Source organism: Sceloporus undulatus, chromosome 1 (genome assembly GCF_019175285.1).
Source record: "Sceloporus undulatus isolate JIND9_A2432 ecotype Alabama chromosome 1, SceUnd_v1.1, whole genome shotgun sequence".
NCBI classification, from domain to species: Eukaryota; Metazoa; Chordata; class Lepidosauria; order Squamata; family Phrynosomatidae; genus Sceloporus; species Sceloporus undulatus.
In genome coordinates this window covers 263044463-263062371 of record NC_056522.1, presented here as the reverse complement: position 1 = coordinate 263062371, position 17909 = coordinate 263044463, and the positions used below count along the sequence as shown (strand labels likewise).

At 43.1% G+C, this 17909-nt stretch overlaps 2 protein-coding genes across 2 annotated transcripts in view; one reads left to right on the top strand and one right to left on the bottom strand.

Moving 5' to 3' along the window:
- LMNTD2 (lamin tail domain containing 2) overlaps nt 1-13212 on the top strand; it is an 89139-nt gene extending 75927 nt beyond the window's left edge. Inside the window, exons 15-16 of the mRNA XM_042445203.1 lie at nt 10131-10316; nt 13083-13212. Of these exons, the coding sequence (XP_042301137.1) occupies nt 10131-10287 (157 nt within the window). The 3' untranslated portion in view covers nt 10288-10316; nt 13083-13212. The remainder of the gene's footprint in view (nt 1-10130; nt 10317-13082) is intronic.
- LRRC56 (leucine rich repeat containing 56) overlaps nt 1-17909 on the bottom strand; it is an 86888-nt gene that overhangs the window by 4947 nt on the left and 64032 nt on the right. Inside the window, 6 exon segments of the mRNA XM_042445202.1 lie at nt 8061-8260; nt 9551-9681; nt 11578-11642; nt 12780-12971; nt 14753-14900; nt 14902-14931. Of these exon segments, the coding sequence (XP_042301136.1) occupies nt 8061-8260; nt 9551-9681; nt 11578-11642; nt 12780-12971; nt 14753-14900; nt 14902-14931 (766 nt within the window).

Genomic DNA, 17909 nt, shown 5'->3' with positions numbered 1-17909 from the left:
TAAATTCTAAAGCTTAATACATTATCAAACAAAAATAGTAATATTCTTGTAATAACAAAGAAAACAAAAAGAAAAGAATGGTGTAAAATTAGTTCTTGTCCAGAAATGCCACTATCATATAAATTATAACATTGTACAGTAATAATAAAACAGTCCAAATTACCCAGATTAGTCTTCCTCCTTCAAAGTGCACCATTCTAATTTGTATTTATCTGAAGCACTTGTATCTGTTTTTTTGTCATTAATGTGTTGGATATATGGATATCAGTTTTTAAAAAATGCATCTGGTTTAACTTTTCCTTTACTTAATAAGACATTATGAGACAATTTTTCCATAACAGCTGTAAACAACATCTCTTCATACCATACAGATAGTAATAGTGACCATATTTCCATCCTTGAGCTATTACCCATCAAGCTGCTACAATGCAAAATATTACTTATACAAAATGATTTAGGGCCCGAACAGACAGGCCAAAATAAAGCTGCTTTGGGTGATTTTGGAGGTATGCTGTTTAAATGCTGCATGTGTCTTAACAGGCCAGAAGCTGCGCCAAAGCTGCGCTCTAGTCCTTAGCACTGGAGCATGGCTTTGGCGTGGCTTCCAGCCTCTTAGGACACATACAGCATTTAAACAGTATACCTCCAAAGTGACCCAAAGCAGCTTTACTTTGGCCTGTCTGTTCAGGACCTAAGTACATATAGCTTGGGATGAACAGGTTACTCACCTGTAATTGTGGTTCTTCGCGTGGTCATCTGTGCCCTCACACAATTGGGTACTGCGCCTGTGCAGAGACTCCATTCAGAAGCTGAAAAGCTGAGCAGATTGGCAGGAAGCCCCGCCCACTCCCATGTACTGAGCATGCCCAAACCCGCCAATCTAGCTCCTCCTTCAGTTCAAGTCCTCTGCAAAAACAAGGCAGGGCAGGATTTGTGTGAGGGCACAGATGACCACTCAAAGAACCACAGTTACAGGTGATTAGCCTGCTCTTCTTCATGGTCTCTGTGCCTCACACAACTGGGTGACTAAAAAGCTAACCTAAGGAGGTGGGAAGGTCACTGCAAAATAGAGAAAAGAACAGCACAACCAAAACTGGCATCTTGACGAGACCTGGAATCTAGCTGGTTGTACCGAACAAAAGTGGATGGCTGAAACCATGTGGCTGCCTTACAGACATCAGGCAGGGGGACACCTCTTAGGAAGGCATCGGAAGAAGCAACAGCCCTGGTTGAGTGTGAACGTACACCAACAGGAAGAGGCCATTTGGCCAGCTCATAAGCCAGAGAAATAGTCTGAGCAATCCATTTTGAGAACCTTTGTGCAGAAACAGGGTGGATCCACCGTAACAAATAAACAACTTGTTAGTCAACCTGAACTCAGCAGAATGTTGGACATAAAATGCCAAAGCACGGTGAACATCTAGCATGTGCATAGTCTTTTCCAGAGGTGTAGATGGGTCTGGGTAGAAATTGGGTAGAACAATGTCTTGAGAAATGTGGAAAGGGGAAACCACCTTAGGGAGGAATGAGATGTCAGGTCTGAGAACCACTTTGTCTCTGTGAAAAACAAGAAAAGGTTCATCAGAGCGCACTGCTGTCAGTTCAGAAGCATGTCTGGTTGAAGTAATGGCCACAAGGAAAGTCACCTTTAGAGTCAGCAGTCTCAGACAGGCCGAGCCCAAGGGTTCAAAGGGAGACCTAGTCAGCTGTGTAAGCACCAAAGAGAGAGACCTTGTCGGGGCCAAAGGAGGCATCGGAGGATAGGGATGATGGAGGCATTTGAAGAACCTTTTCATAGTCGGTGTGGTGAAAAGGAGAGCTGATGGCGAACCAGGAGGCTGCTTGGCAACTATGGCAGACAAACAGACTTTGAGAGAGGAGAAGGCCAAACTTGATCACGAAGGTGTGAAAGGAAGTGTAAGGCTGTAGAAAGGCTCACAGAACTGGAGGGTTCAGCTCTAGCTGTAGCAAATTGACAAAAACGGTTCCATTTGTAGAAGTAGGATCGTTTAGTAGAGTCCTTTCTAGAGGCTGACAAGACCTTGAGCAATTCTGAAGAGTTCAGGGTCTGATCCTCCAAGCTGTCAGGTGTAGACTGAGGAGGTCTGGATGAAGGCCCGCTCCGTGGGAGTGAGACAGAAGGTCCGGCCAATTTGGAAGTTTGAAGTATTGACCCCTGGACAGGTGGAGCAGGGGGGTGAACCAAGGTTGTCTTGGCCAGAGTGGGGCCAGCAGAATCACGTTGGCTCTGTCTCTGGTCATCTTGTTGACAACCTTCGCTACAAGTGGTAGCGGAGGGAAGGCATAGAGGAATTCTCTGTTCCAACTGTGTAGGAATTCATCTCCCACAGAACCGTATCCCCTGCCCGCCCTGATGCAGAATTGTGGGCACTGGATATTGTCCAGAGTGGCAAAGAGGTCCAAGGATGGAGTCCCCCATCGGGAGGTGAGAAGTTGGAAGGCTTGAAGAGACATCGTCCATTCGTGTTGAAGGACCTTGTCCCTGCTGAGAGAGTCTGCCAAGACATTGTCTTTGCCGGCGAGATGAATTGCCACCGGGTGGATGGATCGATGATGGCACCAAGTCCAAAGCTGTCCTACTCCTAGATGGAGTAGGACAGAGGAATGTGTGCTGCCTTGTTTGTTGATGTAACAGACTGTTGTTGTGTTGTCTGTTACTACTTGTACAACTCTATGAAGAAGATGTGGTTCGAAGGCCCAAAAGGCCTTGATCACAGCCAGGAGTTCCAGGGCATTGATGTGCATCTCACTCTCCAAGGGAGATCAACGACTTTGAATGCAGAGGTCTTTGAGGTGGGCGCCTTAGCCTGTTGTGGACGTGTCTGTGATGACCATCGTAGAGGGTTCTGGGACCTGGAAGGGCATCCCCTTGAGGACATTGTCGGGAACAAGCCACCAGGAGAGAAAGTTCTTGACCAGTTGGGGAACTGTGAGTCTCTTGGATTGTTTGTCTTCGAGGTGATCGAAGACAGAAAGAAACCAGCTTTGGAGGAGCCTGAACCTTAGGCGAGAAAGATAGACCACAGCCGTGGTGGACGCCATGTAGCCCAGAAACTGTTGAATGTCCCTCGCTGTAGGACAGACCTTGGAGAGGACCAGAGGGAGTCTGCTCTTCTGATGGGCAGATAGGCACGTGCCATGATAGAGTCCAGAGATGTGCCTAAATATTCAATCATTCTTACTGGTTGGAAGATAGACTTGGAGGGATTGATGGTGAGGCCTAGGTTGGTGATAAGAGACAACTTTCCGTGAATGTCTTTGAACAACTGAGTCTAAAAAGACAACACCAGCAGCCAGTCATCGAGAAATGGAAAAATCATTATTCCCTGTATTCAAAGGTGAGAGATGACTGCTGCCATGCATTTGGTGAAGACGCATGGAGCAGTGGAAAGGCCGAAGGGAAGAACGGTATATTGAAAGATATCTCCATCGATGGCAAACCGAAGAAATTTGCGGTGTCGTGGTCTGATGCTGATGTGGAAATAAGCATCTTTCAGATCAATCGACGTGAACCAATCTCCTTGATAGAGGAAGGGGAGAACTGATTGGAGAGTTAACATCTTGAACTTGGGAGGTTTGATGTAAGAGTTGACCCCTCTCAAGTCCAGAATGGGGCGGAGCCCAACACCTTGATTCAGAACTGTGAAGTACCGAGAAAAGTAGCCATCTAGTCTGCAACTGGGTGGAATGTGTTGGATGGCACCTCTGTCGAGAAGGGAGATGATCTCTTCTTGGAAAGTAGGGGAAGATGGAGTGGAACAAAAAATGCCACGTGGAGGAATACTTGAGAATTCTATGGCTTAGCCCAAATGAATGATAGTAAGGACCCAGGTGTCAGAGATGATTTGACAACATTGATCATAAAAACTGGACAGCCTGGGTTGGGGGGCAGACAAAGGGAGAGAGAGAGAATGGATGATGGTGTTGTCTCAGTGGAGTTGTCAGAAATGGGACTTAGAAGAAGAAGGCTTCTTCGAAGATTGTTGTTGATTTTGACATAGTTGTTGTTGGTTATTTTGTTGTTTGTTGTGTTGTTTATAGGGTCTTCCTGAAGACTGTTGTGAAAAGCCCTTATATTGAGAAGAGTTTCCAGAGCGCGGTTGAGAATAATAATAATAAGGGGCTGATCTGTCATGCCATTGACGTCTCTTGTATTGTTTATTCGTAGTCAGCCCAAGGCGTTTACCGGTCAGATGATTTTTGGCCAGAGTGCCGAGAGAATCATCAGTGTGGGCTGCAAACAAGCCCTCGCCATCAAAAGGAAGATCTTCAATTTTGTTTCTGGCTTCATCAGTAAGATCTGTGGATCTGAGCCAAGCAAACCTGCAAAGGGCAATGACATAGGAAATTATTTTTGCTGAACAGTTGATGGAATGTCTAGCTGAGAGGAGTTGTTGGTTAACCAAAGAGAGGGCCTCAGCATAGAAGTCCATAGCTGCAGATTTTTGTTCTTCAGGCAGATAGGGGATGAAGGAGGCCATCTTGTCCCAAAGAAACTTTTGGTAGGCCACCATACAGGCTTGGAGGTTGGCAACCTTGGCATTCAGGGCAGCAGAAGAATAAAATCTGCGTCCGAAGATGTCCATGCATCTGCCATCTTTATCTACTGGGGCAGAGCAGGTCTTGCCTGAAGATTTTGTAGTGGATTCAACCACCTGAGAATTGTGTGAAGGATGAGTGAAGAGGTATGGAGCTGTATCCAGTTGAACCTTGTACATGCTCTCATGTTTTTTAGATGCCGGGGGCATAGAGGCAGGCTTGTGCCATGATAGGGCCATGACATCAGCCAAGGAGGCCAAAAATAGAAGGACCGCTGGTTGATAAGGAACAGGCAAAATACCATAAACCGGGTCTCTAGGAGGCTTAGGAGATTGGTCAACATGGAGGCCTATGGCCCTGGACATCCTGTCAACGACATCAGAGAAGAGGTGAACATTCTTGATGGGAGACTGAGGCATAGTGTCTTCGACCTCTTCCTGAGGGGAAGTTATCACTGGCGATGGAGAATGAGGAGATAGCTCTGGCTCATATGTGGATTCTTCAGTGGAATGTAGCACAGTAGGTACAGAGAGAGCTACAGATGGGAGTACCTGGGGAATCGACAGTGGAACTGTTGATGTCGAGGTTATAATAGGAAATATAGACGATATGGGTGACACCATCGACATCAAGATCGACGTCGAGACAATGGTCTCCGCTGTAGAGTGAATGGGAGAAGCTGAGGGGCGGGGGACAGTGGCTGTACCACGAGGTGCTGGTGATGGGACACGATAGCGGTCATCATTTTTAGGATAGCGAGATCGAGAATGACGCCGAGAAGGTGAATGAGAACAATGTTGAGGTGAGCGAGAGCAGCGTCGATAACGAGGAGAGTCATCACAGAGATCGTGGTAATGATACCGATCTCTATAGGAGGGAGAATAGAATCTATATGAGGAGGGTCGTTCTCTCCAATATTCTTCAGCTTGATAACGAGCGACGTAGGACCCCGAAGAATGAAGCAAGCCATATCTGTATCTGACTCAATCTCGAGGCGAAGGGGATCTGTGGGCTCTGGTCAGCAACTGCCTTCGAGGAAGCAGAGGTGGAGGCAAGAAGGAGAGTCTGTATGCCCTCAGTGGAGTCACCACACGATAACGTAGTTGGGACCGGAGGCAGAGGAGATATCGTTGTTGGGACCAGAGTGGCGACAGCTGAAGGCGTAGGCACAGAGATAGCCGTCGACATCGAGTCAAGAATCCCCGATGCCAAGTCTAAAACAGTGACCAGGAAGGGGGACAGAAATCATCCGCCGATGTAGAGGCGGGCATATAGAAAGCCAATGTGTAATCAAGCTTAGCGACAGCTAAAGCTACCGATGTCGAAACTGGGGCAGACAACGAAGTCGAGGCCGACACCGGTGCCAGGGCCGAAGTGGTTGAAGCAGCAGCTGCCATCTTAGGTTTAGGCTTCTTCTTGGGCTTGCCGAAAACAGGAGAAGCATCAGACCTCTTTTTGGATTTCTGAGGTCTCTGTTGCAAGACCGAGGGGACCTCTTGAGGCAAGGATGACTCAGAAGATGATTGTGACATCGAGGTTTTCGACGTCAATGCCGCCGATGATGCGGAAGCGGAGATCAATGTCGATGTTGACATTGAGGTAGTAGTTGTCGACGTCGAAGGCCTTGAAATTTTAGGAATTCTAGGAAGTTTGTGGGTGAGAATTTTCCCCAAGGGATCTAAAGCCAAAGCAAGCCACAAGAAAGATTTAAGTTTGGAGGCTCTATTCCTGAGAGTCACTGCAGTGAAAGCTCTACAATGGTGGCACCTATCAGAGTTATGGGCTTCCCCTAGACAAAAAAGGCATTTAGAATGGCCGTCACTGAAAGCAATTTTACAGTCGCATTCAGAACCATGTTTTAAAAGGGCGGCCATAAGAGGCCTAGAAGTGGTAGGCCTGTTGGGGTCGGCAACACTTTTCTAACACAATAATCAAAAATTTTAGAGGGCAATGCTCGAAAAAAGGGAGAAAAGACAAAAATCTATTGTACAGTAAGGAAAAAAAAGACAAAAAGTCTACTGTACAGTAGAATTTACTCAGCTCAGGAGCAAACCAAAGGAGATGTTTCTCTTGCGGCAAACGAAAGAACTGAAGGAGGAGCTAGATTGGCAGGGTTGGGCATGCTCAGTACATGGGAGTGGGCGGGACTTCCCACCAATCTGCTAAGCTTGTCCGCTTCCGAATGGAGTCTCTGTGCAGGCGCAGTACCCAATTATGTGAGGCACAGAGCCCACAAAGAAGAACCTTCACAATTCGCATCTTCAATAGAGAGAAAAGTTCTTGAACAATCAAACCCCAAAAGCAACTGTCAACTAGCAGCCCCATCACAAATGCCAGTGGGGCTGTAGAACCACAGTTCCTACAGCAAAAACCTGATCCTACATCTTTAATTCTGGAAATGTGAAGTGGTGTTCTACACCATTTGTATAATAATTTTGATAAATTTTCCAAAATATAGATTGAGACCAATCAAAATAGTCTTAAGGACCAAATTATGGCCCACATAAGATTTCTTGCTAATTGACTGCCAGTTAGCTGTTGTTTTATTAAGGGGGTGTACAGATTTCTCCTCGGATCATTGCTGTAGCAACTGCACGGCATGGCAACGATCTGCTCCAAAAAGGAGCCGCAAAAAGCATCTCCTTTCTCTGCCACTGCAGAGGCGCCATGAACGCTCTGGAGCAGTGCTGTGACATCTCTCACGTGCCATGCCATTTGGATGCTGTGCATGAGCCACATCATCATCGCATGCACTGTGTAAATGGTAGCGCCAAGATGGCAACCATGGTGCACGGAAGGACTTGGGAGCATGTGGACGCTCCACTCTCCCGAGCCTTACTTTCGGCCCCAGGCTGGTGCAAAGTACCGGTCTGTACCAGTCCTAAATTCATACAATCTACATGCTATTTGTTTTGGAGTTGTTAATCATATCCTTAATACGACCTTTGATGCTAAAAACCAAGATTTACTTTTTTAACAGTTGTGAGTGGGGTTTGAAACTAGTTTGTAGAGGCCATTTTAGCTTAGTTTTAGATAAGGTTTTAAAATTTTTGTCTGTTATGCATTGCTTCACAGGCCCTGAGGAGAGCTGGATTTGCTGTTGTGTTACAGCTTTTTTTGATTCAAGAATTTGATTAGTAGCTTCTTCTAGCTGCATTTGTAGCAGGAACTGAGTCAGATTCTTTTTCTCATTCGGAGCTACACTGAGAAGGCATCTCTGTAGCTCAACTATGCTACAAAGTTTTAGGTCAACTTTCAGTGTGGCAACAGATCCTCTGTGTCTTTTAGGGTTATTTTCCCTATCTTTATTGTTAACACATAGTGTTAGTGCCAAATCAAATGCCACTTTAGAATGATTGGATACCTGTCAGCTCTCTCAAAACATCATCAAGATGCTGCATTTCACATTTCTACTATGAGCTTCTTTGACTATTATGTAAAAGTTTGCAAGTGAGTTGTAATATTACATGCAACATCTGAACAAGCACTATTAGCTCTACCTGATGATGACCGAGAAAGATGGGACTGACAGAAGGAATTGGATGATGTGATTTCCATGATGTTCTGAATAGTTCCTTTCTGGTCTTCATCACTGCTGTCATTGAGGCTGCAGTCCTGTTCTTCTTCCTCTTCCTCCTCTTCAATGTTTGTTATTTTTAGTACCTGTGGAAACTTCTCCCTTTGGAGGACTTGCAGATGCCTATTAGAGGTTTTAGCTGTTTAGAAGTTCATCCTCCCCCAATCCTTGAAGATTTTACAACGTATTTAATGATCCAAACAAACTGTATTATAATTAAAGTATATAATTAATCTAAGCAAGTATAAAACTTTCCATGGTAAAACTTCCTGATGTGAGCTTTAGCCCTGGCTACAGCTAATCTCTTTTAGAAACAAATGACAATACAGGGAGCTGCTTTGGGAAATTAGGACCAATATATTATTTAGCCTTGGTACTAGTCTTTAGCATCTGGTTTCAAATTGTTTCATTTTACAGATGATAAACTATTTTGAAAGCAGCAGTGAAAATTTTAAATTTTGTTGCATTTTTAAAAATGTTTTTATTTGTTAATTGCCTTTGCAGCCTTCTGGGAGAAAGGTGGCATACAAATGAAATGAAATGAAATGAAATAGCTATCAACTCTCCCATTTACAGGATTAGTAACTTGTCTTAGAGGGGGAAATTAGTTCTAGAAACAGATCACTTCTGAATTTGATGCCACAAGTTGGCTAACATGCTTATTTTATATCAGTGGGAACAGACAGAAAGACTAACCAGCATTTTATTTATATAATACACTAGAGTAAGCGAGGTGTTTCCAAAGCCTTTACACTCACACCTTAAGATTAGTCCATACTTTGGATGCAGATATGATTAAATGTCAACATGCCTCTCTCCCACCATCAAAAACTAAGGAAACATAGGTCTGGGACAGACCGCCCCAAAAGGGTGGCCTGCCAGCGACCTATTTTCCTCCAGAAGGACACTGCAGCCACCAAACCATGCGGTGTTCCTCCAGAGTAAAAAGAACCCAGAAAAAACGGGTTCTTTTTTTAGCTGCCGGGTGGACATCATGAGTGCACCAATGGCGCACTTGTGATGTAAGCGATGCGCAGCTATGTGTATATGCTGCATGTCTCTTACATCAAAATAGCAGTGCCCATGTGGGACACCACTATTAGTCTGCCGCCGCTCCGTGCTAGGGTTAGGGACCGTGTGGTTGGTGCGTGGTCCCTAACCCTAGAATCAGCAGTGGCATGGTGCTTTGGGACCATCTGTCCCGCGCCATAGATTTGGAATGATCAAGAGACTAGCAGCAATATCCTCTCCCCCCACTTTCCTTAGAGATTTTCTAGAATGACAAATCATGGAAACCAATTTGTTATTATAATGTTAATTCTATTCACGGGAGGTTGAAATTACTTGCTGCTTTACCTTGGAAAGCTCACCTGAGAACTCTAATAACTTAGAGATTAAAACCTGGATTCTTACTGGTGATGATGCTTTTTCAAGGCTTCTAGCTTAGCAAAGAGGTCTTCCCCATTTATCGAATCTGTGTCTCCAGAGTCATAGGTGTGTTCTGATGAAGGACACAATGGCTGGAACAGCTTTGTTACCACAAACTGCAACAGTAGTGGAAATATGTCAGAATATACCTGACATTCACTGAAAACTTTCCAACTCTTATTTGTGTACAACTTAATTTATCTCATAATCATTCTCCTATTTATAAAATAATTCCTCCTATTATGCTCAGGGCATTTTGTACTACTAGGCCAGAGGTTGAAATCAGGACATGGACTAGCAGACTACTACAAGATGACGTAGGAACACAGCCAGAGAACTTAAATTCCATCTGTTTCTTGCCTCATGGCTGTAAGTGCCTTTCCCTTCATCTGTCCTTACTCAGGCAACTGGAGAGAGTTATGGCACTTGTATGTGCTGCTTTCCTTTACCACCCATCAGCTCTCACATGAGCTTCCACTATGAGTGAGACTCCCTACAAATGAGAAGGGTCCTTCTAAAACCCACCATGACTAAGGCATAATTATGATTTTATTATTAAATCTAGGAAAATGCTCATCATTATAACAAGCATAACGTATATTGAAGAATGTCCTGTATACTGCAATGACCAAAATATAGAATGTGTGGCAAAGATGGTGGTGTGTGTATGGAGCAGGGATGGAATGGGTACGCAACAATTTCCTGATGGGGACAAAATCTGATGTTCCTGACCTCTCAGCCACATTTGCAGGTAAGAACAGCACCGAGAATGTTACAGCAATTTTGCTGGAGCTTTTCTTTTTGTTCTCGACACAAGAAAACCTGCACACTATGCAGCTTAAAGCTTATTTTGCCATATGTGTACCTAGGAAAACTGCAAAAAATACAAAGAACTATACAAACAGAAAACAATATATTAAAGTGTCTATCCATGTGTGCTGTCTTGTTCTGTGCACAATATATGGCTTCTTGTACTTTCAAGGCTGTAATTCCTGTTCTCATTTTAAAGTTGTGCAACATTTAAAGTTACACAACATTTAAACCTGTGCAACATTCTGTTCTGTGCTTTTTTCTCCATCATTCTGGAAAGCTCTATGGCTTTTGAAGCTGTGCATCATTCATTTTGTGCTCCCCCTTAATTTTAGGTGAAAAAAGCTTTTAAAACTGCAACATTTAAAGTTGTGTAACATTCTCTTTTGTGCTTTTGTCATCTTTTCAGAATGCTCTGTACCTTGTGGGAAAGCTGCATAGCTTTCTGGAAAACTATGCTACTTTTGGGGGAGCTCTGTAGCTTTCTTTAGAAAGTTATAGTTTCCCATCATTGCAAGAAAAAAAGTTATTGAAAGACTTGAGACTGTAAGAAGAAAAATCAATAGCTTTCCCCCAACATCTCTTGGGAATGAGGAAATTTAGAATTGCCATCCCTAATATACACTCAGATATACACTGATCACTAGTTGGAGGAGGGCAGAAGTAGATGGCATATTTTACCCCAGCAATATTCCAAAGTATAATGTTGTATTTTTTCAATAAAGGTGGATGGGAGCTATTCACTTATATGTGAAAAAATAAAGGAAAGCAGTTAGAGACAGGGACATCAAGAGAGGAGAAAAATCCCCTGCTCCCAGCAACCAGAATGTGATTTGAATGTTTTGTCCCTTCTCAACCTTCTAATTTATTGCATAGAAATAATGGAAGTCTCTGAAAATAGAACTAGCCATAACCTGTATACCTTTCCCTAGGTCCTGTTTTCAGCAGGATGCAATATATAAAGACAGCTGCTAGTTTCCAGTGTTCTCAAACTCTTAATATCCCACAAAAAATGGAAAGCTCTATATAACCCTTGCAGATGTGGAGCAGTCTGTACAGGCATACACTGAAACTTTGCCAGAGTATATTTCTTATGACCATGACAATGGTGCTCTACAGTTAAAAACTATGCAATTCTAATTCACATCACACTGTTTTGCCAAAAAAATAGAAAATAAAAGCACTTAGGGAAAAAAGCTTACTCCTAATTTTTGTTTTCGAGCATGGAGAGCTTTGATGGGATTCCCACATATCACTCTGCTGATACCTGGCAAAAAGAAAATAAGAAGGGATTGCTCCAATTAACCATTTCACAATCTTAAAATCTCTTTTCTATACGAGTATATCTACTTTGCTTATATGCAACAATGTGGTAGGTTTTCTCATTGAGTTTCCATATTTAGAAAAAGGAATACATTAAGGAAAAAGAAGAAATCTGTGAGCTTTCTTGGGTCCCCTTCTGGGAGAAAGGCAGTACAGAAATAAAATGAAATAAATAAATAAGAAAGTAATGAATTTTCCTATTTTTGATCTGAGCATTTCTTTTAGCAGAAAGAAGAAAGCATTTAACAAACATAATTTTTCTAATGTGCCAGGTACTACTCCAAAAATGCTGAACAACATGTAGTGGTGTGCTGAAGAGCAGAGAGAGTAATGAAGGTCAAAGAGCCTAAGTATCTCTCACTTCACTCAGCTGAAGGCAGGATGACATTCAACCTGCCCCTTCATGTGAATCAATATAATGCAGCTCTTTTATTTTCTGTCTAGCAAGAGACCACAGGACAAGCTAGATGCAACACAGGAGACAGACCAGTTGGGAAGACAGCATCATCTAGCATATAACGTAATAACATTTGAGCCATGTTTTTACTGTAATTATAGATAGAAGTCTAAAAAATAGGAATACAGAAATGTGCATGCAACACACTCACAAGAATGATTCATGAGTTAATATGCCATTCAAGAACATTTATGGGAGAGTATTTTTACATCACTTTGTGTTTACTTTTTTCCCCCAAAGGAAACAGGAGAGGGATAAGAATAGCATAAGCCCATGGTGGTGAATCTATAGCATGCATGCCCTCTCTGGCATGTGAAGCTATTTCTGAGGGCATGCAGAGAGATGGGAGTGTGGGGGGAAGAGCAGGAACAGGCGTGCACCTGTTCCTCCTCTTTCCCCTGCCCTCCTGGGCCTTCAGCTGTCTCAGCAGAAGTCCTGCCCCTGGAAGTCCCTCCCCTGGAAAGCAAAAGTTCCGCCATTGGAAGGTGGAAGTGTTGCACCCCCCCGAAATACCACCCCCACCCCACCCCCAGAGCTGGGTAACACCCAGTGCGGGAACGCCTTTGAGTTTGGGCACCGGATCTCTAAAAGGTTCGCCATCAATGGCATAAGCTGTTCCATTACCATGAGTCAAATCACTGGAATCATCTTCAAGCAGTCCTTCTTCATAAATGGTAGGCTCTAGGAGAGTACTACAACCAGAAAGCAAATGGGCACTGGGAGGTCTCTGTGGAGTCTGAGGTCTGGAAGCTGACGAAAATTGTGTTACGGCAGGACTCACAGAAGAATAGGGCGATTCTGTTACAGATCTTGAATCTAAACCATGAGGGGGTTGTGGGGAGGGGAGAGAAATGATTAGAATGAGATACTGTAACATACAGGATGGTATTAGTTGCTACAATGTATGCCTGAATCTTGCCTTTTCAGACAGAAGTTATCTACAGTCTGGAAGGAATCTTGGGAAAGAAATCTGCATACTTTAAAAGGATACCATGGACTGCCAAGAAGATAAATGAGTGAATATAGCAATGAATCCTGAACTCTGACTAAAAACCAGGTAACTAAACACAGGCTATCATACTTTGGATGTTTCATGAGATGACACTGCTCACTGGAAAAGACAATACTGCTCAATAAAGTGGAAGACAGTAGGAACAGAGGAAGAACACATTACAAATATATTTAATCAAAAAAAGAAATCATGACTTTGAATTTGCAAGACCTGAGAAGGGCTCTGGATAGCCAGGCTCATGGAAGTCTCTCATTCATAGGGTTACTGTAAGTCAAAGCATACTTCACAGCAAATAACAACAACAACAAGCAATATAATCAGTAAGCTGTAAGACTTCATCAAGGACTAAATGTTAATGAACTGTTCCTCCAACAGACCAAAAGAGATCTCATAACAGTATTAGACTGGAATGAGAAGTGGTCATGATAAACCCATATCTCTGAATGTTGACTGCTGCTGAATAACTGCAAATTGGGATAGACAGTTTCAAATTGTAGTGCTGCATACTGGAAGGATGTGGAAGCCTTCCATTTTTATTTTATTTTTATTTTTATTTTTGCTGTCCTTCTAACTCCTAACCACTTTTCTCCTAGTGAAGCTGAGAGAAAACAAGCTGGAGAAACGGGAGGGAAAGCAGAAGTCAGAAGAGTTCATAACCCCATTATTTCTCTATGAGGAGGCCCACACACATCCTCTGCCTTATGACTATTTGGCATGTCCTCTCTTCACATTACTACCATTATTATTATTATTATTATTATTATTATTATTATTATTATTATTAACCTTTATTTATATAGCGCTGTAAATTTACACAGCACTGTACATACAATCTTTTAGTTAGACGGTTCCCTGCCCTCAGGCTTACAGTCTAAGAAGACACGACACAAAAGGAGAAGGGAGTGGTGGTGGGGAATGGGATCAGGTCCAGCAGTTCTCCACCTCCAAGGCCTGGACCAAGGCAGATGGACTGGAGGAAGTGCTTGGCTTCTTAATTAATGGTTAAAAGGAGGCTTCCTGGGTCAGAGAGGGGCTAGCCTCTGGGAGCGCTTCTCTAAACAATATAGTCTTTAACTCAGTTTTGAAACTGGGTAGAGAAGTGATGAGGTGTGCATGTGGGGGAAGAAGGTTCCAGGAGTAAGGGGCAGCAAGCGAGAAGGGATGAATTCGGGAGGGGGCAGTGGTAGTCCTACACTGTGACAGGAGACCTTGACTACCAGAGCGGAAGGTGCGAGTAGGAATGTAAGGAGAAAGAAGGTCAGATAAGTAAGGAGGGGCCAATCCATGGAGGGCTTTGAAAGTCAATAATAAAAGCTTGTACTGGATGCAGAAGGGGAAGGGGAGCCAATGAAGGGAGGATAAAAGAGGTGAAACATGGTCAAAGCAGCGAGCGGATGTGACAATACCACATCTAGTTATATCTTTATGTGCCTTGTTCTCAGAAAAAAAGTCATTACTCATTCTTATTCCTGATAGCAATACCCAACACATATGTGTGTAGTATATGATACTGTGTATATGTGGTACTGAAAACTAAAAACTTTATCACTAGTAAAATGGTGCTTCACAAAATAATTTAACTTACCTGACTCAGATACTTGCTCTAATAAACATCCTTCTTTGATTGATTCCTTGACAAGAAACCACTGTTTGTTCATCCTGCATGGGAAAGGAATGGCCATTTGATCTGCTGGTATTTCATCTAAACACTTTAAATGAGGAATGAGTTTTTTTTATTTCCACTCTGTAGTTGTAATCTGGGATCTGGGGGAAAAACAAAAACAAAAAAGAAGATGAACAAAACAGAAAAGCCAAGCGCAATTTTATTACAAACACAGCAAACATTCAACCCAAATTAATTCTAGCTTCATCGTGCCTAATGAACTGTTAATGATAAGATAATAATATTAAACCAATGCCCCTTTTGCACATGTTCAACTGGTGGACTTCAGTGCTCCCCATCTCCCTGGCATAGACTTACATCTACTCTGACTCTCCCTTCCCCTGCCCCAATCTTTAGGCTATTACCAAATCCTGCGGAGTCTTTCCTCACCATCACCAAACTATTTTCTTCATGCCCCCATTAACCTGCTTAGAGCAAGCAGATGGTGCAGTGTGAGCTACCCATAGAAATCTTGATGATTTGCAGTAGTTTAGCAAGGAATCCAGCCATCTAATTATTTCACAACAGTGAAATTGCTTCTTCTGGGAGACAAATCAGTATCTGCAGGATGCTTAATCCAGGATCAAAACTCTGACAGTGTCAAAGAATAAAATCCTTTCCCCTCTACCACTGTCCTACCCAATTTTTAAAGAGACAGACATGTTGTGAATACTGTATTCCACTAGAAAAGTGGACCACAGTCTATGTCAGTTTTGCAGGTGTGAAAAAATTCTCTCTCTTCCTCCCAATCCAAATTGTCTTTCTTTACATAGTGCTGTTTCCTAAACAAACAAAAATAGTTTTATGATGGAAATTTTTCTAATTTGGCCCTGAACTTAGCCGAAATAAAGAAACCTGGCAGGAAAACCAATGATGGATTAGTTGTGGAAGGCCTCTCTTGGTACTGAACAAATTCTAGCTTTCACTCAACAGTTTATGAGTATATCCAAATTGCACAATTATAACTGTTAGATCCCACTTTAATCACCATGAGTTCTTCTTACAAACTCTTCAGATTTGTAGTTTGAAGAGGTATTTGAACTTTCTGGTAAAGAATTCTGAGGCCACCAAACTGCAAATCCCAAGATTCTACAAGACGTAACCCTGACTGTTAAAAGTGGGATCCAAGCAACATCATCATCATCATCTTCTTATATTTTGCCTCTCTACCTAGGGACTCAAGCCAGATTGTACAATGCAGGTATACACTGACTGTCACCCACCTGCCCTGCTTCCCAAGTAACTATTAGATCTTTGGCTCTGGCTAGCATCCTTGCAATTTTAATTTAAAAAGATGTACACACACAAGCATATGCATACATACTGGATCCCCTTGCACAGGCAAAGACACAGGCAAAAAGTGCACAGCTAGGGTAGCGTAAAAGAGAGGGCTTTGCAAAGCCTCCTCTGGTATTCATTTGGAGGTGGGGGTCAGAGTTCTTTGCAGATGACTCATCTTGTCTGGGAGAAATGACCATATTGCATGATGAGGCAGCCTTGTGATCAGACAATGGCCAGATGGGATGCCCCAAGAGGATGGAAAGCTTAAGATGCAAGGATTTTAAAACAAAGCAGTGCCTGGAGCACCCTTTACACTATAAGATCTCTTGGCAGAAGCTGCACTACTCTAGGAGTTACACAATTCTAGCAAAGGCAGGAGCAGCCCTAGCTATGTGCACTTTTTAAAACGTGTGTGTGCGTGTGTACTTTTAATAGCCACTCTGTTTGGGAGCCCTGAGCATCTATATAACACTAGAGTGGTTAACTTTCAATCCATATTTTTTTACCACAAAAAGATAAGTGCCTATTACTTCAGTGCACAGAATCATCTGTTCACATAGTACATGTACTTTACATGATGCGTAAGCTATAGGTCTGTAGCCTACAATGATCTCCTGATTGAGAGGTGCATCACATTACACATACATGCAGTGCAATTGCAACAACAGCTGCACTCAAGACCACCACATTTATCATTAGGCTGTTGCTTTTGGTTTAGATGTCAGGAAGGGATGAGCTCATCTGGAAATCAAATTACACTGAGCAAATATACAGCCCAGTGTAGAGAGCTGTAAATTCATTTGAATCAGCATATGTAATTTTATTTTAATCTTTCTAAATATAAAAATAACCAGTTAGAGGTAATGCATTTATTTCTTTAGCTATGAATTATAAATAAATAATAAATAAACAAACTGTTTATTTATAGCCCGCTTTTCCTTGGCAGATCAAAGCGGGTTACACAGAAGTACACAAATGTACACTTTACAAACAGTAATCTCATAAACATCCAAATCAATATATAAACTATTAAAAACAATGTTAAAATTACAAGATTAAAACCACACAAAAACTAGCTTAAAGTGCTGGTGCAACGAGTGCAACGGGGAGAGAGCAGATCTTACAACATCTGGGGGAAAGCCTGTTGGAAGAGGAAGGTTTTTAATTTCTTCCTAAATAGGTCAAGGGAGGTAGCCGAGCGGAGCTCACCGGGAAGAGAGTTCCAAAGCTGCGGGGCCGAGATAGAGAACGCCCTCTGTGCAGTCACAGAATATTTCGTGTTTGGAACCCTCAACAGTTGCTTCCCGGCCGACCTGAGAGCGCGGGGCGGATTATATGGGGAGAGGCAGTCCTCCAAGTACCCTGGGCCCATTTAGGGCTTTATAGGTAATAACCAACACCTTGTATTGCGCCCGGAAGCGAATGGGCAGCCAATGTAGATCTTCTAGGACAGGTGTTATATGGCTGGTCCTGGAGCATCCAGTGACCAACCTTGCTGCCATGTTCTGCACTAATTGAAGCTTCCGGGTTTGGTACAAGGGTTGCCCCATGTAGAGCGCATTACAGAAATCCAACCGAGAGGTCACCAGAGCATGTACCACTGTTTCAAGGTCCCCCTGGCCCAGGTAGGGTCGCAGCTGGCGTATCAGCCGAAGCTGATAACAAGTGTTCCTGACTGTCGGCATCCACCTGAGATGTAAGGTGGAGCGACGAGTCCAGAAGCACCCCCAGACTGCGAACTGAGTCCTTCAGGGGGAGCGTGACCCCATTCAGGACAGGTGGACAAATATCCATCCCC